This window comes from Theobroma cacao, chromosome 4 (genome assembly GCF_000208745.1).
Source record: "Theobroma cacao cultivar B97-61/B2 chromosome 4, Criollo_cocoa_genome_V2, whole genome shotgun sequence".
Classification (NCBI taxonomy): Eukaryota; Viridiplantae; Streptophyta; class Magnoliopsida; order Malvales; family Malvaceae; genus Theobroma; species Theobroma cacao.
In genome coordinates this window covers 20,857,191-20,876,635 of record NC_030853.1, presented here as the reverse complement: position 1 = coordinate 20,876,635, position 19,445 = coordinate 20,857,191, and the positions used below count along the sequence as shown (strand labels likewise).

Genomic DNA, 19,445 nt, shown 5'->3' with positions numbered 1-19,445 from the left:
GGGGGGGGGTGGGAAGAAATTAGTAGCTCAGAGAAGAGGGGGAAGGGAGATTGGAGCTACTGGAAATTATAGGAATGGGCTCTTTGGGATGAAGGATCAAAGCTCAGTTTTCATCGTTTTAGGCAGTAATTCTTCCAAAGGCGGCCCGTTCCGGTGATTTCCAGAGGCTTCCCCCTTTCCCTTACATCTCTCCCAAGTTTCTTTATCTATGGAGCAAGGTATCTCTTTGCAATTCTTCTTTTTGTGGGAGTCTTTAATTTCATCACATTGTTGGTTCTGTTATAATTATTATTTTGGAGCTGTTGTTCATCTCATCTGTTGTGTTAGTATACAAAATCCGGGCTGCTTATTGTTTTTAAGGGATCCAAAGGAAAAGTGAAGAATAAAATGCCCAATTAATGTTGAGCCATTTTGTTCTTTTTTGTGTGTTAAGTTTTTGGTTATGTTTGAGTTGATTGCACAAGTCCATCCATACCAACTCCTTTACAGAACTTGTTCAAATAAAAGAAAAAGAAAAAGAGAAAACTCCTTTCACAGAGAAAGCAATGATGATGATGATGATGCCTAAGATTTAAGCTGTTAAGACAATCCATTAGGGATGACAACTCTCTAATGGTAGAATTGTTTTATATATATATCCATTCCCCTTGTCGTTCAATTTTTTTTTTTTTTTTAAATTGTTGTTTCATTTCAAAACAGAGGGTACCAAAGGTTCACCTGGAAGAAGTACATACTTGATTAAAGTCTGTTACTCTCCTATTTGAGGGTAACAGACCTTAATCATCAACATTACTAATCCCCACAGGCTGAAAACAAAGAGAACACCAACACACACATCCTACAGTACCCTTCCTTGAAATAACAACAGAGCCCTTCCTATACCTTTCCAAAAGCCAAACAAAAGCAAATCCCACCACCCTCTTAGCAAATTAGGTGAGCAGGGTCAAAAACTGTACACGACCTTCCAAGTCAACACCTCTCTAGCAATCTAACATAGCTATGGAGAAGCCATACGAAACTAGCCTACCCCATAACTTACCCAGAGTCCCCCAGGTGGTTGCAACAAAAGGAACCCCTGAGTCAAAAGCCTGGTCGTTCAATTAATCAATGTGCTTCCTTCTATCTTTATTGTATAGTTGAAAGAATGATACAATTGTTAATAAAACTGCCATTAGAGCTTTGTCTAAGTCTTCTATAAATACTGATCAATTACTACTTTAAGATTCCAATTTGAATGCTTTTCAAATTTCCCAATAAGAGCAATTGCCCTCACAAGTTTATATGTGGACTGTCAATAATCCTATGAATTCCATTTGATAAATGTTATTATTAACACTAGATGTGTGAAATCATCAAATTTTAGACATCTATAACTATATTTAAAGGAAGCCCCAAAGGCTTCCTTACTTGACACTTGACTCCATCTAAGTAAATCTGTCTAACCAATTTTATTATGAGGAAAGGGAGTAAAGATAACGCCATTGATCATTGCCACTCCTCTCCCTTGCGCGTCATCTTCATGCTCCCCTACCACGTCAATTACAATCTCATGTTGTTTCAATTCAACTTTTCCTTTTTGTCTTTTTCTCCATCCAATTTAAATCTAACTACAACCACATCTATCTAAAGTTTATTACAATTATTAACATGTTCGAAATTGTAAGATTTTAAAGATTGAAATAAAAGCTCAAATCCAAAAGTCAATTATTCACTTCTAGATGAAATGGCCTTTATACTGATATAACTATTTGACAAGACTAGTTGCTCTGTCAATCTCATTTCACAAATTTATTAATAATATAAAAAATTTCCTGACAATCAAATAAATAAAAATCAACTAAATTTAAAATATGAGCTTACTTACTTACATGTGAGTATTTTTTTTATGATAGCCGTATAAAAGTATACGAATCTCATAAATTTTAAAAAATGAATGTTTTTAAAGTTTTTTACTTCATTCAATAGTTAAAAAATATATTTGCTCTTAAACATACATAAAATTTGACATTATTAGAATACCTCATTTCAAGTCTATTTTATCATTTAAAATTTATGAACATAAACAAAAGAAAAAAGTTAAAAGAAAAATAAATAGTAAAATAGAAGTAATATAGTTTGTACAATTATACTCTTTTGCTTCATCATCAGCAAACAAGCACATAACTAATTATATAGCTTAGATCACTAAATCAACTCACATTAGAGATTTTATTTAAAGTTGTGTTTTGTCATGAGGTTATTTATAGGTGTATTTTTTATGAAAGTACCACCACAAATACCACAATGATAGCTACAATAACAACAATTATATATTTTGTACATATCAATTTATATCAACAATTATATATGATAATATAATTACTATTATATATTTATTTCATAAAGTATTTTTAACTCAATTAAAAAAAATTTTACCATCTGAATGCATCACATGGGTAACAGACTAGTTATATACATAAATTAAACACACACTCATTTGCTTTGTTTTCACTTGGTAAATATGGTAAAGAATCCAGTTCTGATCGGAAATGATGCGTTACTACAGACAAAACAAGCCCAAATTGGGTCCCAAAGAATTTACCCAACTTAGTAAGCAACGCACCCAAAGGAAAAAAAAAATTTAAATGGACTAAACCCATGAGCCCAATAAACAGTAACTAGAATAATAATCCTGACTCAGAACTCAGCCCAGTTGTGAGAAAGAATCAAAATGGTTACAAATGAGACACTATACTAATTGATCAATGGAATTTCTTTTGATACATACGGTTACAAATGTTCTTCATTTTATACATATTAATAAAATCAAAATGAATATTTTTGTTTTATTGAAAGAAAAGATAGCATAAATAACAATAAAAGCAAAAACAATTTCTCATATTCAGACAGGGTTTGGGGTTAATTTGGGATAATGGGGTTCGATTGATGTGAAGGTATAGATTTGTAATTTGATTCCTTACGCATGAGGTTTGGGCTTGAATAATATTTGACACTGATACCACACTACTCCATGTAAAAGCATGATTAGTTCTAACTTAGTTGAGGCCGACAACGTTCCATCCTAAATCCTGCTCCTATTAATTTGGACATGATTTAAACAAACAAATAGTGAAGATTTTTCTATCTCTCCATATGTGGATGCAGCATTTATATCTTGCATTAATCTCATAGAACCATTTGAACCAAAACTTATTTGAGAATTAATTGAGAACTCAATATTGTGTTTGTTCAATAATTTAATTAATAAACTGACCATACATAAATTAAATTTGAGGTATTCTTGTAAAGTAAATCACACATCAGTTTTATTGTAGAGGATTATTTTCGCTCATTTCTTTCGTTTCAATATGTATAACTAGCTAGTGAGAAGAATATAAAGTCAATCAATTTGATCAAAAATCTCCCACATTATTGTGATGAATGTCTTTAAGTTATCAACAACTTGGCCATGTGAAGAATATATATCACAACTTCATCCAGCAAGACATATAAATTCTCCGGCAATTGGATCATGGGTAGCCATACATGTACATGTGGGTAGATTATACACGAAGGGAGAAAAGAAAAAGTACTAAAGGAGGAAAAGCTGCATTGCCTTGGAATTTTTTGAACCAAAATAATTAACCATCAATTATTTGACTAAATGTGGTTACATACAGTTGACGTTTACGTCATAGATGGATGAGTAGTTGATTCTTTTTCTCTCCGTCGTAATCTCCCTTAGATTCGAAAAAAGAAACGCTGAATGATTTTAATGGAGAGGAGGTCCCTCCATTGAGGGAAAGGTAAAAGACTAGGGATAGCAAAGTGCTTGGGGGACTCATACCGAAAAGGGGTCAAAAAATGAGGCTATGCCAAGGGCTTAAATTATAGAAGAAAGGATAGGAACAAAGATAGACCAATCAATGCTGAAAATGATTCTTTCCCAACCCCCTCTCTGGAGAATTCTCCATTATAGCTAGTTTGTCAAATCCTCCAGCCAATCAGGCAGAAACTTTGGGAACAATTCAATCTCTCTAACTCCATGCAATTGCTTGCATATGGTGATTCTAATTCTAGACCAACAGAAGTAGCAGAGAGAGTGGTAGTGTCAAGAAAAGGCAGCAACTAATGCTTTATGAACTGACCTTATTGAGAACTTTTTTGTGCTGAAATGGTATAGGAATCACATTTTCCAGTGCACTTGTAAGATCCCTTTCTTTTTCGATGTTGGATTGACAACAGAATATTGTTGGTACACATAAAGTATCATAATATATATCTAGTAGAATTGCCTTATTTAATTTCACGTATAATTTTTTTAAGTAAATCAATCACATTTATTAATACGTGAGTCTTACTTTTTTACTCATATAATAATCGACATTTGTATACAAGAAGGCAAATCATTCATGGCATTCTGTCTTATATTGTAGTGAAAAGGTTGAGGATAGAAATAAAATTTTGAAATAAGTCAAGAAACTTCAATTTAGTTTTCTTAAGCTTGATTTTGATAGAATATTTAGATATGCATTTTGAGGTTTCAAGATAATATCTTAATAGTTAAAACTTGAAACTTGGGAGGTCCATATATCCAAAGTTTGAGAATGAAGAAGATAAGATTTATGAAGTAGGAAAGATATCACTCCTCCCTTAACTGTGTAACTCGAGTTCTTGGATATTCTTAAGGGGGGGTTTTGGGTTAACCAAATAGGGCAGGTTTTGGCTTAATAACCAAATAGGGAAAGCACAATCTTCTATAGAAATGTACTATAAAAATCCAATCATCTCGAGAAATATGCCGTGCTTATGGAAGGGATAAAGCCATAAATTAAATTGGGCGGCATCTTTATTGCAATCAGATAGGGAGACAGTGCTCAAGGTAGCAAAAGTTAATTATAGATTTGTTCTTTGACCACTAGTGAATGATCTTCGTTTTAGCATCTTCTACTCCATCCCCACCATAATGCTAATGTCATGCAATTTACCACAAAGAACGATAGAATTTTTTCAATGAAATTGATTGCCTCAATCACCTTGTATAAGACAGCACCAAACAAAAAGAACACTCAATTAATAACCTCTGATTTTACGTGCCAAATTTATGGGAAAAACTCTGACTACTTACCCTTGTGAAAATATTAGTAGTTGGGACTGAAACATAGGTTGATCAGGTTTTATTACCAGGTTAAAAGGATTTTAACAATAAAAGTTTGACCAAAAGAGTGTTATGCCTCCTTGAAGGGAGTTAAAAATTGAGAAGGCTTTTGAGTCGTAATATAAAATTAAACACTAATGATCAAATATCAAACTAACTACTCTCTTAAACTCAAAAAATAAATTTTAATAAAGTTGATTTATTAGAAGGAAAGAAGGACAGGATCCATGTAAAAATGTACAAGAGAACAATATAAGAGGGAAAAGGTATAAATACATAAAGAAGTATTGTGTATGAGATTTTTACTTCAATTTTCTCTTATATGCCAAGTACATGATTTGATTTTTCATTATCTTGTATATTTCAAAAATAAAAAATAAAAAAAAAATCATTCCAATCCCAACTTTATCACTTTTATATTAGTTGTGTTTCACTATTCATATTTTAACCACAGCTTAATCATTCATACTTCAGCTAGAGTAGGCCACAGTTGTAATGCTTATTTAAGGGTAGAGTCAATCTCCTCACATAAAGTTTAGAGATAAACTCCCTATGTAAAGTTATGAGTTCTTCTTTGACCGTATACAACAATGTGAAGTGTAAAAAGTATGCAACATGCATATAACAATATTATTGTAAAAAAAAAAAAATTGAGATATGATATATTAATAACGAAATGCTAGCTCAAGTGAGCTTACAAGATAGACAAAAAAAAAAAATTAAAGCCACATCAGAAACCTAGCCAACTACTAATCTCATACAGAAGAGTCACTATTCTTAAAATTGACAAAAGCATCTAATTTCCCTTGCACTTCGACCTCACGGTTTCTTAGTGAAGCCATCTTTGCTACAATATCATTTAGCTCAGCTTCCAACAGAGACTTGTCAACCTCAACTTCTAAAAGAAATTTGGCTTTAGACATGCAACCACTGAGGCACTCGAATCTGGATCCAACATTACGAACATCTTTTTTAATTGTAACATAAATTTCAACTCCTCTTATGAGGAACTCATTCATGGAATATGAGCAATCACTAAAACTTTACCTAAAGTCTCCATCATGAAAGAATGACATCTATGTTCTTAAAAATGCAATAACTCCAAAATTCCTCTCAATACTATAAATACCCTTTAAATATTCCACATCCTGCAATGAAACTAGAAAGTCATGGAATTTGACTTTTGCACCACTTTGCACAGTACGTGCTATATTAATGCTAGAAGCACTACTAACACTTTGTACTTTGACACTAGGGAGGAAAAACAAATCAGAAATATAAAAAAGAAAAAAGCAAGAGGATTTAGGTCCTTACGATTTTGGATCAAAAGAAAACAATTTAAAATTTTCTTATAATCTTGTCAAATAAGAAAAGAGAAGAAGAAGAAAAACTTACTACTTTGCTATGAACTTCGTGTTACTTTAAATCCCAAAAATTGCTTTAGTTTGAATGAAAAAAAAAAATTCATAACTTTGTATTTATAGAGATCAGAGAATCAAGGTTTCTATGAAAAATATTAACTTTTATCTTAAAATCTTATTTTATCTTATGATTGGAGAATATATTATTCTTTTTGAATGGCATGGAAAATATATATATTATTAGGAAATCAATCGATTATTACGCAAGATATTAACATAACACATTACACAAGATATTAGCATAATACTGCCTAAGGTGTACATATAAGTTGAATCCCTAAATCCATGTGTAAATATTACAACACTAAAAGCATCAATTATTTATTATGTAGCTATTTTGGTCATAAAGGTAGCCATTGCTCGCAACCGGAAAAGTAGAGAATTTCTAGTTCTACTAAACCTTCCTTTTCACACTTTTCTTTTATTTACGACAACTTTCAATGGACAAATACTGTACGTTAGAAAAGGAAGAAAGGACCTAGCCAGATATACACATAGTAAAAACCTCACCATTAAAGGCTTATTGGGTCAAGGCCTACACACCCGCCAAACCAATAACTCAATTAGACTATTATGTATAATATTAATTAGGCTATCATTATTTATCTCACAAAATTAATTGGCTTGGGCTATCATGCTTTATCTCACAATATTAATCGGGCTACCATACTTTATCTCATTATGTATAATAAGACTATTACTTAAATGACCACAGTATGAGTTACAGTAACTATTACTCATTATATTCATTAAAGCTCTTCTTAATATTGTTACTCATTAAGTGCATTAAAGCTTTTTTTTGAGTAACTATTTCCTCTGGTGGCTTTATATATATAAAACTTTGACAATTCATTTTGAAAGAAAATTTCTAGAGCTAGTGCAAACATATTTTCACTCTTAGTTTCTCTTTCTAATTCTCTTCTCTTTAGTCCTTCCTTATACTATTCTCAGTCTTACTCTAGTGCTTTGATAATACAGTACTCTTCCGTCACTTATTCTCAGCCCTTATTCTACTTCTCACCTATTCTCTTTTACTTGTTATAACACTAAGTATGCTTGGTTCACTGGAAAGAATAGAATGAAAATATAATAGTCATTCCAAAAGAATAGAATAGAGGAAGAATAGTTATTATGTAGATTGGTTCATGGGAATGAAATAGGATAGAAATTGCTATTATTACTTATTCTATTATTTGGTTGGCAGGAATAATTTTAAGAATGGTTAAGGAATAATGGGTAAATGATAAAAATACATTTTATTAAAATTTTAAGATTTTTTAATTAAAAGACAAAAAGACAATGATGAGAAATAAATACTCTTTATTCAAATTAAAAAATTTATTTTATTCAAAGATAAAAATATTCTGAGCAACAAATCAAAATAACTTTTACTATAATTAAATAATATATTCACCAAAATATAAACATATTTTTATTATAATTTAATAATATTTTGTATTATAAGATAATTAAACCTTTTATTAAATAATATTTAATATTAAAGATAAAATATATTCTTCATTAAATTCAAATAATACTAAATAATATTATTTATTACATTTATTATATTCAAATAATAATATTAAAAAATACTAATATTTATAANTTATTATATTCAAATAATAATATTAAATAATATGCTTTATAATATTTATTATAGTGAAACAATATTAATATATTAAATAATATTTAAATATTTTTATTTTCTTTTTTTTGAAAATGAAGTAAAAAATTTTGTGTCTTTTGTGCTTTAGAGAGAGAAGAAGTGAGGACGAGAGAGAAAAAATAGGTTTAGTATTTTTTTTATAAGGTAATTTTTAAAATTATAAAAAGGTATATTTGTCTAATCAATTTTTTTTTATTCCTAACAATTTGAAATAGCTATTACTAAGGGGGCTTTAGTAATGGCTATTCAGGCTTCTTTTGGAATGATTATTCTGAAGAATAGCTATTCCATTGAACCAAATGCAGCTTTATCTTAAAAATGAGAATAGGGGAGGAATGGCTATTCCATTTTCTCCAACCAAGCATGCCCTAAATACTTTAGGGATAGTTCCAATCTTTTTCTCCGTCGCCTCCATTATATCTTTTACTTATTTGTAACACTTCCTTTATTCCTATCACAATAACCTCATATGTTTTCACCACTTCACTAGAGAAATTATTATTCAATAGAAATAACTGTTAATAACTTTTTCCATCAATCTACCGAATTGTAAGTTAATGTCACTCTTCATTTTTCCGCCAACAAACACTAACCTTCTTAAATTATTTTTTACATTCAAATTTTGATTGAGTAGCATAAGTTGTAATTATTCTTTGTTAAAAAGATAGAAAATGTCAACAAGTGCGTATAGGTACCAACTAAGGTACTTATAAAAAAAATTATAATTGATGTATATTTATTTTTGAATTTGATGAAATTAGTGTATTAAATAAAAAATATTTTAAGTAATTAAACTTATCAAATGTCTACAAACACTGTAGATAAGAAAAAGTAAAATAGATCCATGAAGTGAGTTAATTACCGAATACAAAGTAAATGCTTGGATCTGGATGAGTCGATGCGGGGGCAAGCATGTGTTGGTTTGGTTGTGAGAATCGAATATTTAGAGAAAAGAAGAAGAGAGGGTGGAGGGGGTAATGCCATGTGGAATGATGAATGCCCACCGCCCCAGTTTATACTTGTCAAAAGGCGACAGATGAGAGTTAGCAGGATAAGGCTTTAATATTGCGACGGGGATGCTCAAGGCTATCTATCCCGTTCTCTGCTTTCTTCTCAACTTGCATGCACGCCAAATCCCTCACGCACCCCACCCTACCCCACTCCATCTCTCTTTCTAGTGTCACCCAATGTGTATTTCGTGTTCAGTTCTTGGCTCACCAACTACGGATGTCATGCCATTTAGTTTTCTTCTCAGCATTTGTCCATGTGAATTGAAGTTAATTTCCACTAGTTTTCAGCGTGACATTGGTTGGTAGTCACAAATTTACAAAAGTTTAACTGTACAAGTAGATACACCCACTTTTTTTTCTTTTGTAACTTCTTTTTTATGCAAAATTTTACAAACATACATCCACCACGTATATAATCTATATTAATATAAAATATAACTTATCACATCATCACCCATATTAATTTAGGATAGACATTCTGTATCTAACAAATTCAAAATTTAATTGATGTTGAATAATAAAATGAACAACTTATATAACATTTTTCTCTAATTGTAACCTTAAGAGATTTGATTGAATATATAAAATAATTTAAAAAACTTAAACTGACATGATATAGTTAATACTAATTAACTATTAATATTAAAAATCATTTTATAAATTGTTGATGAGTTGACAAAGTGTAATCCACTCCCATTGAATTTATATCTATGTACAAATAATCCATCAGTTGTAATATGCATGATATGCGTTTTGTTGCCGAAAAAATTGGCATGATGGCCTAGTATTAAGTCTAGAGATCACCACCAGTAATCCCCTTCTAAATTAAAGAAATTAATCATAGAAACCGCCGAGCCATCAATTTCGAATTAATTACAGTCTTCTTTCTATATATGTTAGATTCCCCCCTCCCTAATAGGTGAGATAAATTACGCATTGATTAGGTTTAAGGAGCATATGTATGTTTACTGACCCTTGAAAACAAGAGAGTCTCCTTACTTGCAACTAATTGTTGTCGGTTACAATGTGTTGTCTATTCCTTCTCCTCCTCCTCTCTCTCTCTCTCCCTCTTTTAACTTTTACATTGATCTATAAGACATGTTTATCCCTTATTTCTATGGTATATGTATCTATCCAAGTCTTGTGTTATCGCAAACAAGAATGAAGTATATGCCATCTGATCCTAAAATGATTTGCAAGACTAATGCTGACATGTACAAATATTATTCAAAGGAGTCTCGTGTGACATCAAAACCAAGTAATAGTGAGGGAGAAAGGAGGTAGAGTTTCACTATAAATAGGGATGTAGAAATCATCTTAGGTCATCCATAGCTCTCAAAAGCACAACTCTTCTTTCTACCTCCCTCCAGAAAAGTATCAACAGTAGTATTCTACTTTCTCTCCATTGAAGAGATCAGAGGTAGCCAGAGTCTCCAAGTATCTCCCTCCTATCTGTCTATCTCTACAATTACTTTTAACTGATTCTTTTTGTGACTATAGATGAGGAGGAACTGGTGATGTTGTTGACAGAAGATAGAGAGCACAGATGATGAGATGCATGGAGCCTGCATTTCACTCCTTTGTGCTCTCTATTCTTCTGTCATCACCTTTCATCCCCTCACTTAATGTAGCATGTCTGAGTAGCTATAATTATGAATGCCGTGCACTTGCATAACAAATAGTAATATTGTTATTCTTATTCTTATTTCCATCATATAATCTAACATATATTCCAATAGTTGTAATATTGGATTTGTTGTTGCTTTTCCGTCTTTGGAATAATTTATATTATGGATATATATATATATAATCAATGATTTATCCAAAAAAATGAAATAAAAGTAAAATAGTATATAATAACACTAGATTGAAATACTATTATAATATAATTAGAAATAATATTGTATAAATTTCTTTTAATTAATAAAAAAATCAATTTCAAATTTTATAATTCATATTAGATGTAGAAAGAATTGAATAGAAAGTTGAAGTCTCAATGTAAAAAAAGAAAAATTCAAAGCCTAACTGCTAACTAAAAGAGGTCTAGGAGAATAATCTTTAGAGAAAATTAAATGCATAATTAATTATTTACAAGGATTTAATGATTTAAATTTCTTTAATTATTTTCTTTCTATTATTAACATACAAAGAAACTTTTTGACACAATAATTAATTATTAGTTAAATTAAAAAGGAAATTATTCGGTTAAATGCTTTGATCTCTTCGCTAATTAAAACAGGATTTCCGATGGTAATTAGACTCTCTATGAAGAATAGCTTTTTAAAGATAAAAATAAATTGAAGCGTTGGATTGGACGAAATAGAAAAAGAAAGCCTCTCTTTGAAAATGCTTGACTGCAAAGAGATACGACCCACAACCTTGGATAGTTGGATTGTAAGCCCAAACCGATTGGGCCATGACATATCTCTCCTGCCACATTTTCATTTTGTTGGGAACTTTACTGTTTATGTACTTTAATATGAAAATGCCTCTTGCCTTTCTTTCTTCTTCTTTTTTTATTTTTTTGTTAAAAAAATTATGACAATATATATAGTGTAATAAGGTCTCCAATCTCAACCCTTCGTGGCTAAGAAATTGGACTAAGTTGGATCTCCCATTGGCAGTTGAGTCTTCAGTTCAATCGAAAATGACCACGGTTTTGGACTTTTGGTAGGTCGAATAGTTTCATCAAATATGACTTGCCATGAAATCATCACGAGTCAATGTTAATCGCACCTGGATAGATTTCTGACGTCTCTGTTTTTATCAAATTCCTTATGGGACAAGCATTAAATGATTTTGAACCACAGTTTTTCCATATTTTGCCTGTTTTTGCAACTTGTAATTGAACCGATATTCTTAGTTTCACGATTCAACTACTAGTCATATACACTATATTTCTGGTTTCTACATCCTTCTATAATATCTATATAAACAAGTCCAGCCCCAAGCCACAAACATTCATTTACTCAACTACTTCCTCACGAGCATGACTCACCACAGGCATCCCCCACCACCTCCACCAGACCCCTTTGCACCACCACCCGGGCCACCTGGACCGCCGCCACCCGCATTTTCTCACCCTCCACCACCTCCACCTAATCCTTTTGCACCACCTCCGTTCAATCCACACCGTCCACCACCTCCTTTGTTTGAGCACACGCCACCTCCTCCAGGTCCACCAGGACCTCCTCCACCTCCTGCCCCAGGGCCTCATCATCCTCCGCAGCCCCCTTACTAGCTTAGAGCATACCAATTTGAATAGATTCTCATAGAATTAGTATTGTATCAACAAATAAATGAATATATTGTTATGCTCAATGATAGATGATGGCTTCATTTTACATTATTGTAAGAATGACACTGCAGTCATAATAATCTTTAGTGCATCATGAGCAAATTCTTGTGCAATTTTTATTTTTTTATAACTTGGCATGGCAGTGCTATTCTTTATTTTCCTATGCTTCAATCAGTCATTATAGCTCATAATAATTTAGCTATCGTTTTGGCTTATTTCTGAATCAATCTCATGTATTTTCTTGTTGGTATACAAATATATGTTCAAATTCTTGAACAGATACAGAAACATTTGTTGAGAAAATTTAGCCAGCATCCTACTATTGACAGATATAATAGCACACTACAAATAATCATAACTAATTAATTCATATAGTTTCGACCAATATACAAAGTACATTGATAAATGCATACGGAGATTCTCATTATTCATAATTATCATCAATTTCATATTATTATTATGCCAACCGTGGTTCGCATCTTATTTCATCAAAAATCCATAAATATTACTTTCAAGTGTTTGAGCTTTATTATAAATTATAATTAAGAACTTATTATATATATTGTAAGAAAATTATTTCATGGCTTTTTATTTATTATATTAATTAATTAAAATTTTTAAATATATTTTAATGAAGTATATGATAATTTTTTTTTATAATTAGGGAAAGAGATTTGAACTCTATTCTTTAGGGAAAGGATAATGCACCAATTAACGAGTCAAATGATCGGGTGCAAGTATATGACAATCTTCTAAAATATTCGATGAAATTTTTAAATTCTATTGATGATATATTACATAATGTTTTTTATAATTAAGTACTCGTGCGTTGTTGTTGGATTTGTTCAACAAATAAATTTGAAACGTCATTGGTGTACTTTACTTTTTAAAAAAAATTATATTTTTTTTTTAGAATAACTGGGAAATGAATTTAATTTCAAGGATGTTAAATGATGTTAAATTGAAATTGACTATCAATCGACTATATCATGTTGTCTTAAGACAATTCAACACTTGAAGTTTTACTGGGAATAATAGAATAATTACTTTAAAGTAAATAACTTGTTAAAAATAAAGCACATTATATGTTTAAACAACATGTGTATTTTGTTTAAAATCTAAAAATAAGATAAATTCAATATTTATATCATTAATTAACTTTCAAAAAAAATATTTATATCGTTAATTAAAATTTTTTATTGAATTTATCTACGAATTTATTTATAACTCTTTTGAAAACTATAGTTAATTTAAATTTCAATTTCTAACTTCCAAAAATGAATTTCTAATTTAATAAAAATTGTTTTTCAAAATTCGTATATGACCCAACTTTTAGCTTAAAAAAATAAGGAAAGAAAAAACCTACGCATAAGCTGCGTGAAACGGCTAGTCATTAGATATCTTTCTGCTCACATTTAGTTGAATTTTCAATCGAAATATTTAAATTATTTTTTTGGTTTGAGAAATAATTTTATAATTCGATACGTGGCTATTGTGAGCCTTACCAGTAGAAAATGCTCATACCACCTAACCTTGACAAAGACAAGCAAAAAATTGAGAGCTCCACACCTGTAAAAGAAAATTGATATTATTGAGCAATGGAATTCTTTCCTGGAAAAGAAAAATGTGCACACGTTTAATCTGCCAGTAATCCAACTAACAGTCTCAAATGAATTAATTACATCTGGAAACTTCCTTTTCAAGTCCTTCAATTCCATTCTATATGAGCAAATCCAATCCAGATCCTGACTAACATCAGCATTTAGTGGATGAATAGGTTTTTCTATCACAACAATGGCATTCCGTAGGCACCCACCACACCCTTCTGCACCGCCGCCGCCTCCACAAGACCCTTTTGCACCACCACCTCCCCCATGGGACCCTTTTGCACCACCACCACCACCACCACACGTGTATGGTGCACCGCCACCACCTCCGCCACCTCGTCCTGAGTACTATGCGCCACCTCCTCCACCACCACATCACCATCATCCACCAGCTGGTCCACCACCACCACCGCCTCCTCATGCTTTTCCACCACCTCCCGGCCCTCCTGGACCCCCTCCACCACCATATTTTGATTCATATAGACCACCTCCGCCTTGGAATGGCCCTCCTCCACCATACTAGTGTACTTAAGATGTTACAGGTAATTGCCTTTGGAGTTTATATACCAGCACTACAGCCCACAAGCAAAGCTGCCAGTCGAGGAAAATAAGGAACTTTATTGTCTCTCTTTGAAGCACTTGGAGGTTATGTCGCTTTTCCTTCCCTATTCCCCCTGCTCTGTGTGTGATTTCTCTTGTTTTTAGAAGTGTCATAAATTTTTATATGAATCTATTGCTTGTTGCATAAATTAAAATTTTCTTCCCATTTAAATTTTTTTGTAATTATAATTTTGATTCCTGATGAGATGGTTAGTATTTGGATGTAAAGTTTCCAACCCAATGATTTTTTTTTTCTTTTTAACAAAAAAAAAAAATCATCGAGGTAATGAATATTGTAATTTTTAATTATATGAGAAACTGAATACCCAAAATTTACTACAAGTAAATTGATTAGAGGAAATTGCTCAGGGAAGCTGCATTTGGCGCTAGCAACTAGTAGTTTTTTCAACTTTAGAGGAATGCAATAAGTTCTTCCAATTAAGGTAGTGGCATAGGTGATGTGTTTTCTCAATCAAAATATTCTTATCCATGAAGCTCCTCAAAGCCAAAAGACAAATCAAAATATTCTAACTTGAAATGATTTTTAAGGTATCCGTCTTGTCGTTGAAACAAGACTTCATCCGCAAGAAATAATATATAGTAAACTTTATACTATTAGATTTCTCTTCTTATGATGAAACTCAAAATGGACTGAAACGATTTTGGGATTGCTCACTTGCTTAGTACTCCATGCATGGCTGAAAGGGTAGATTTGAAATCTGTTGAGGGCAAAGGTCAACAGACAAACTGGGGTTGCAACTAAAATTAGGAATGACATATTTCTCTTTTTACGTATCATCGCCTTTCCTTTCCTCTGTTTTCTGCTTGTTCAAGCCGATTCATTGTTGGCTGGGACACTCCCCTCCAACATTCTCTCCCTTGCATTGCTTGCCTGCAATTTTCAACAAAGTTATGCTTTGTCTGCAGAATTAAGCTACTCTCTACATATATTACATCGACCATTTTATAACAGAAAACCTGTTTTTGCCAATTTGTTAAGCCAGTAACGAGAGCAAGGAGCGATGCTTGAACCGTAGACCCTGCCAATATTCCAATCCAAAGCCCCTTCCCTCTCAAATTTAGAGCAAAACACAACACCACAGCTACTGGAACTCCTAAAAGGTAATATGCACCAAGATTCACATAGGCTCCGATGTGCTGCCACCCAGTTCCTCTGGCAACACCTAATTAACACAAAAAAGCAAGAATTATATGGCTGATTTCATCTCTAAAAGCTAAGCAACATTTTTTATCTAATTCGTAAGCACTGACCAGAAAGTACTGCTTGTACGCTGTCCATTATAACCCAGATGCAAAGTAGCGGAATCATTTCTCTAACATAATTGACAACTTCCTTTTCGTTGCTAAATAAGTATCCATAAACGTAGCGGCAACAAAAGAGAGTAATTGCCACCATGATTGGCTCTATCGCTGCAAGTACCATTGCCGCACTTACAGATAGTCTAGCTGCTTGTGGATTTCCAGCTCCTAGTTCATTTGAGACCCGAGTGCTGTCAGGTAGCTGAGGCATATATTCCATTAAAGTCATAAAGATCATACATTTTAGAGTAAAAAAACATGTTTATTGCTAATATATTGGCACAATTGTATAGAAGGAAAAATTATGGATTTAACCTTGCAGCAGCACTAATCCCATATGGTACGAGGTAGTGAAATGAAGTGGTTGTAAGGCTTCTCATAGCAAAAGTCGAGAGAGATTAGCATCCTTCTTTTTGAAACCCTTACATAGAAATTAAAAACTGAACAGAAGATTTAAGTTTTTAAACACAAACTTACTGGTTTAGAAGTTTACCATATGGAAAGAACTGATGTCTCAAACACTGAATCTGGTAAAAGTCCTGATAGCAGTTTAAGTACCTCAAATGACCACCACTCAAGACTACAATTACCATTATGAAAGAGAATATTACTAGAAACTGCAAACAAAATAAAACCCAAAAGCGATAAAACGCAGAATACCCAAAAATGATTTGTACATTACCAAACCATCACAGCAGAAGGGAGTGCAAAGCTAAAAAACTCCTTGATGCTTAAGAAAATGTCGTTGAAGATGAGGGCACGGGACCTGTCACATGATGAAGAGTATCTCATGTAAATCCCAAGCAATACTACATTAAACCAGAAAGATAATCCGGTTGATAAAGGCGCCCCAATAATTCCTAGATTTGTTTTGTGTAGTAGAATCCAGCAGACGGGTATATGGAGACATAGAGCTGCACAAGAGCTCAAGAACATGGGAGGGATCAAGCCCTGACACTGGAAATAGCGAATTAATGACTGGAGAAATGGATAGGCAAACAATCCAGGTATAAGCCAGATTGAATAACTGCAAGCTACCATTGCAACTTCAAAGTCCTGACCCAACAATACTAACAGCTGGTCCATGAATATCCAGAGAAAACATATTGGATTACAAACTGGAATGATAGAAACCATTGAACAGTTAGTGTAAGTTCCAAGCTTTTGATATTGTTGTGCTCCATAAGCTTGTCCACATAGAGTTTCCAGTGCACCAGCCATTCCAAACTATTTGGCACATGAAGATAATGTCACTAATTTCATATTGAGAATGAAGACTTTGCTAATACAAAAAATTCCAAAAATTAAGCATAAATAAGTAATAAAATAAACATTTTAAATATCTAAATAAATTTTAAAGATTTTTTTTTGTTGTCTCCAATGTGCTATGAAATGAAAGTAATGGAGAAAAAGCTGCCAGTACCATAAAAAATATACACTTCATTATTCAAAAGTCCTAACAAATTTGAGATAATAATTGGGCCTATAATTTATGGGCTAGACCATGCAGTGGAATTATTAGCCTCCATGACCTACTAGCGAAATTGTAACACCAAACTTTTGCCATAATTAAAAACCAGGTCCCAAAATGAAGTAGACCTTTATTTATGGCCTGCACTGGAATTATTAGCCTCCATGCGTTTTTGCCATAATTAAAAACCAGGTCCCAAAATGGGAAAAAGACCTTTATTTATGGCCTGTGGGACCAAACTTTAACAAAATGTCTCGAGTCTTCGACAAATGATTTAGGCTTTGGGCGAAGACTTTGCCCATAAAAATTGTATAAGATCTTTAGGGAAGATTTATGAGCCATGTTTTCTTTTAAATGAAGAAAATCAAAGTTGACACTTTCTTATTATGCATAAAATAAAAATCTCTTAGATAAAAAATTCAACAAAATCTTCAGGGAACTTAAAATTAGGTGTCTAACAGAGTGTTTAGGTTTCTTTAATTTAATAATCAAGTCTTAAATAAGCCGAACACATTTTTTTTTGACAAACCATTTCATGAGTTAGGCTAATTAAATGCAGTTAGAGCAATTGCTAAATCTATTGCTTAATCGGTTGCTTGGGGAGAAAAGAATACAGAAAACTTTTCATAAGAGTTGATTTTTTGAGCTGTGCATGTTACGTGAGCTCTTCATTTTACTTTAATATGCTGGCGTGATACAGTTTGAACTATACTCTGCTACAAATTAATATATGTGTTCACCAGTTTCAACGTCTATCCAGACTAAGATGCTTACGCCTGCAAATTTGCAACTGAACAACACAAAGAGCTAGAAAGGGAGAGAGAGAACATTACTACAAAGCTGAAGCCAGTGACATTAGTGACGGAGGAAGCTATGGCAATCCCGGAAAGAGCAAGCTCCCCAAGGTGTCCAACCATCATCAACGATATGACCTGCGAAAGGTACTGCGACACCATCACCGCCACCATCGGCACCGCAATATAGCTCACCATCTTTAGCTCCTCCCAAAAGGCACTCCACGTTGCCCTCCATTTTTCTTCCTCTCTTCCACCTAGCAATGCCTCTTCCATTTCCTTTCCTTGAACAAGTCTTTATCTGAGGGCACTGATTGGGCTTGCCTAATTCCGTTAATTATTGTACGGGAATAACGTGAATATGTGGTGAAGTTTTCTTTTCGTTTATTTATTCTTTTAGTCATTTTTTATTTGTCTCGTCAAAGTCCGAGGATCATTCAATAAAGATAATATTAAACTTTAAAAGTTGTATTTAACAGTTAAATCAGTCCCACTTTAATTATTGGACTTTAGTTATTGGGAACGATGTAGGATTGACGAACCTAAAAAAAAAAAAAAGAAAAAAGAAAGAAAATTATCGACAGGGGCAATTAAATAATTAATGCTGGTTGTTGATGTTTCACCTGCCACTCCTATTTTAATTCATTTAATAATATATTCAATAACCATTTTTTGCTATTTCATCTTACAATTTAGATTTTCATTCGATTAAAGGGTGTTTGCTGATTAACCTCCTGCTCTTGCAATATTTTATATAAATTTTCATGGGTTTTTTTTTTAATTTCAATGTAAAAACTCTGAAATTAAGAATTTGTTATTTCAATAAGTTTTTTTTACTCTATTTTATGAAAGTACTAGATTTAAACTCATACCATGCAGAAGAATGATTTCTTTTATAATAATTTTTTATATTTAAAATAAAAATAGCAGCATAAAATAGAGTGAAAAAAGTTAAGTTGGAAGCACGCGTGTTAAAAAACAATGTCATAACGATTTTGACAATTAGAAGGATAATTGATTTTGATGAAAATTTATTGATATGAATGCAGTAAAACAATTTACATAAGAAAATAAAAAATAAAATAATTCATCAAGCTGTTGAAATACAAAAATACAAATAA

The 19,445-nt window shown here is 32.3% G+C and overlaps 2 protein-coding genes across 5 annotated transcripts; one reads left to right on the top strand and one right to left on the bottom strand.

Moving 5' to 3' along the window:
• On the top strand, nucleotides 14,188-14,961 carry LOC108661798 (leucine-rich repeat extensin-like protein 3). Its single transcript, XM_018120039.1, has one exon. It carries the CDS (start codon nucleotides 14,327-14,329, stop codon nucleotides 14,660-14,662), a length of 336 nt encoding a protein of 111 aa, XP_017975528.1. The 5' UTR covers nucleotides 14,188-14,326; the 3' UTR covers nucleotides 14,663-14,961.
• LOC18601982 (protein DETOXIFICATION 8) lies at nucleotides 14,912-18,764 on the bottom strand. 4 transcript variants are annotated; one of them, XM_018120037.1, is made up of 7 exons: nucleotides 18,364-18,764; nucleotides 16,742-17,286; nucleotides 16,553-16,639; nucleotides 16,375-16,431; nucleotides 16,012-16,250; nucleotides 15,718-15,923; nucleotides 14,912-15,631 (listed from the first exon to the last, which is right to left on the bottom strand). In XM_018120037.1, exons 1-7 carry the CDS (start codon nucleotides 18,598-18,600, stop codon nucleotides 15,569-15,571), a joined length of 1,434 nt encoding a protein of 477 aa, XP_017975526.1. In that variant the 5' UTR covers nucleotides 18,601-18,764; the 3' UTR covers nucleotides 14,912-15,568. The 4 variants fall into 4 exon arrangements, with proteins under 4 accessions (XP_017975526.1, XP_017975525.1, XP_017975524.1 ...); XM_018120036.1 differs by having other exon boundaries at nucleotides 14,912-15,923; nucleotides 16,742-17,010; nucleotides 17,098-17,286; XM_018120035.1 differs by having other exon boundaries at nucleotides 14,912-15,923.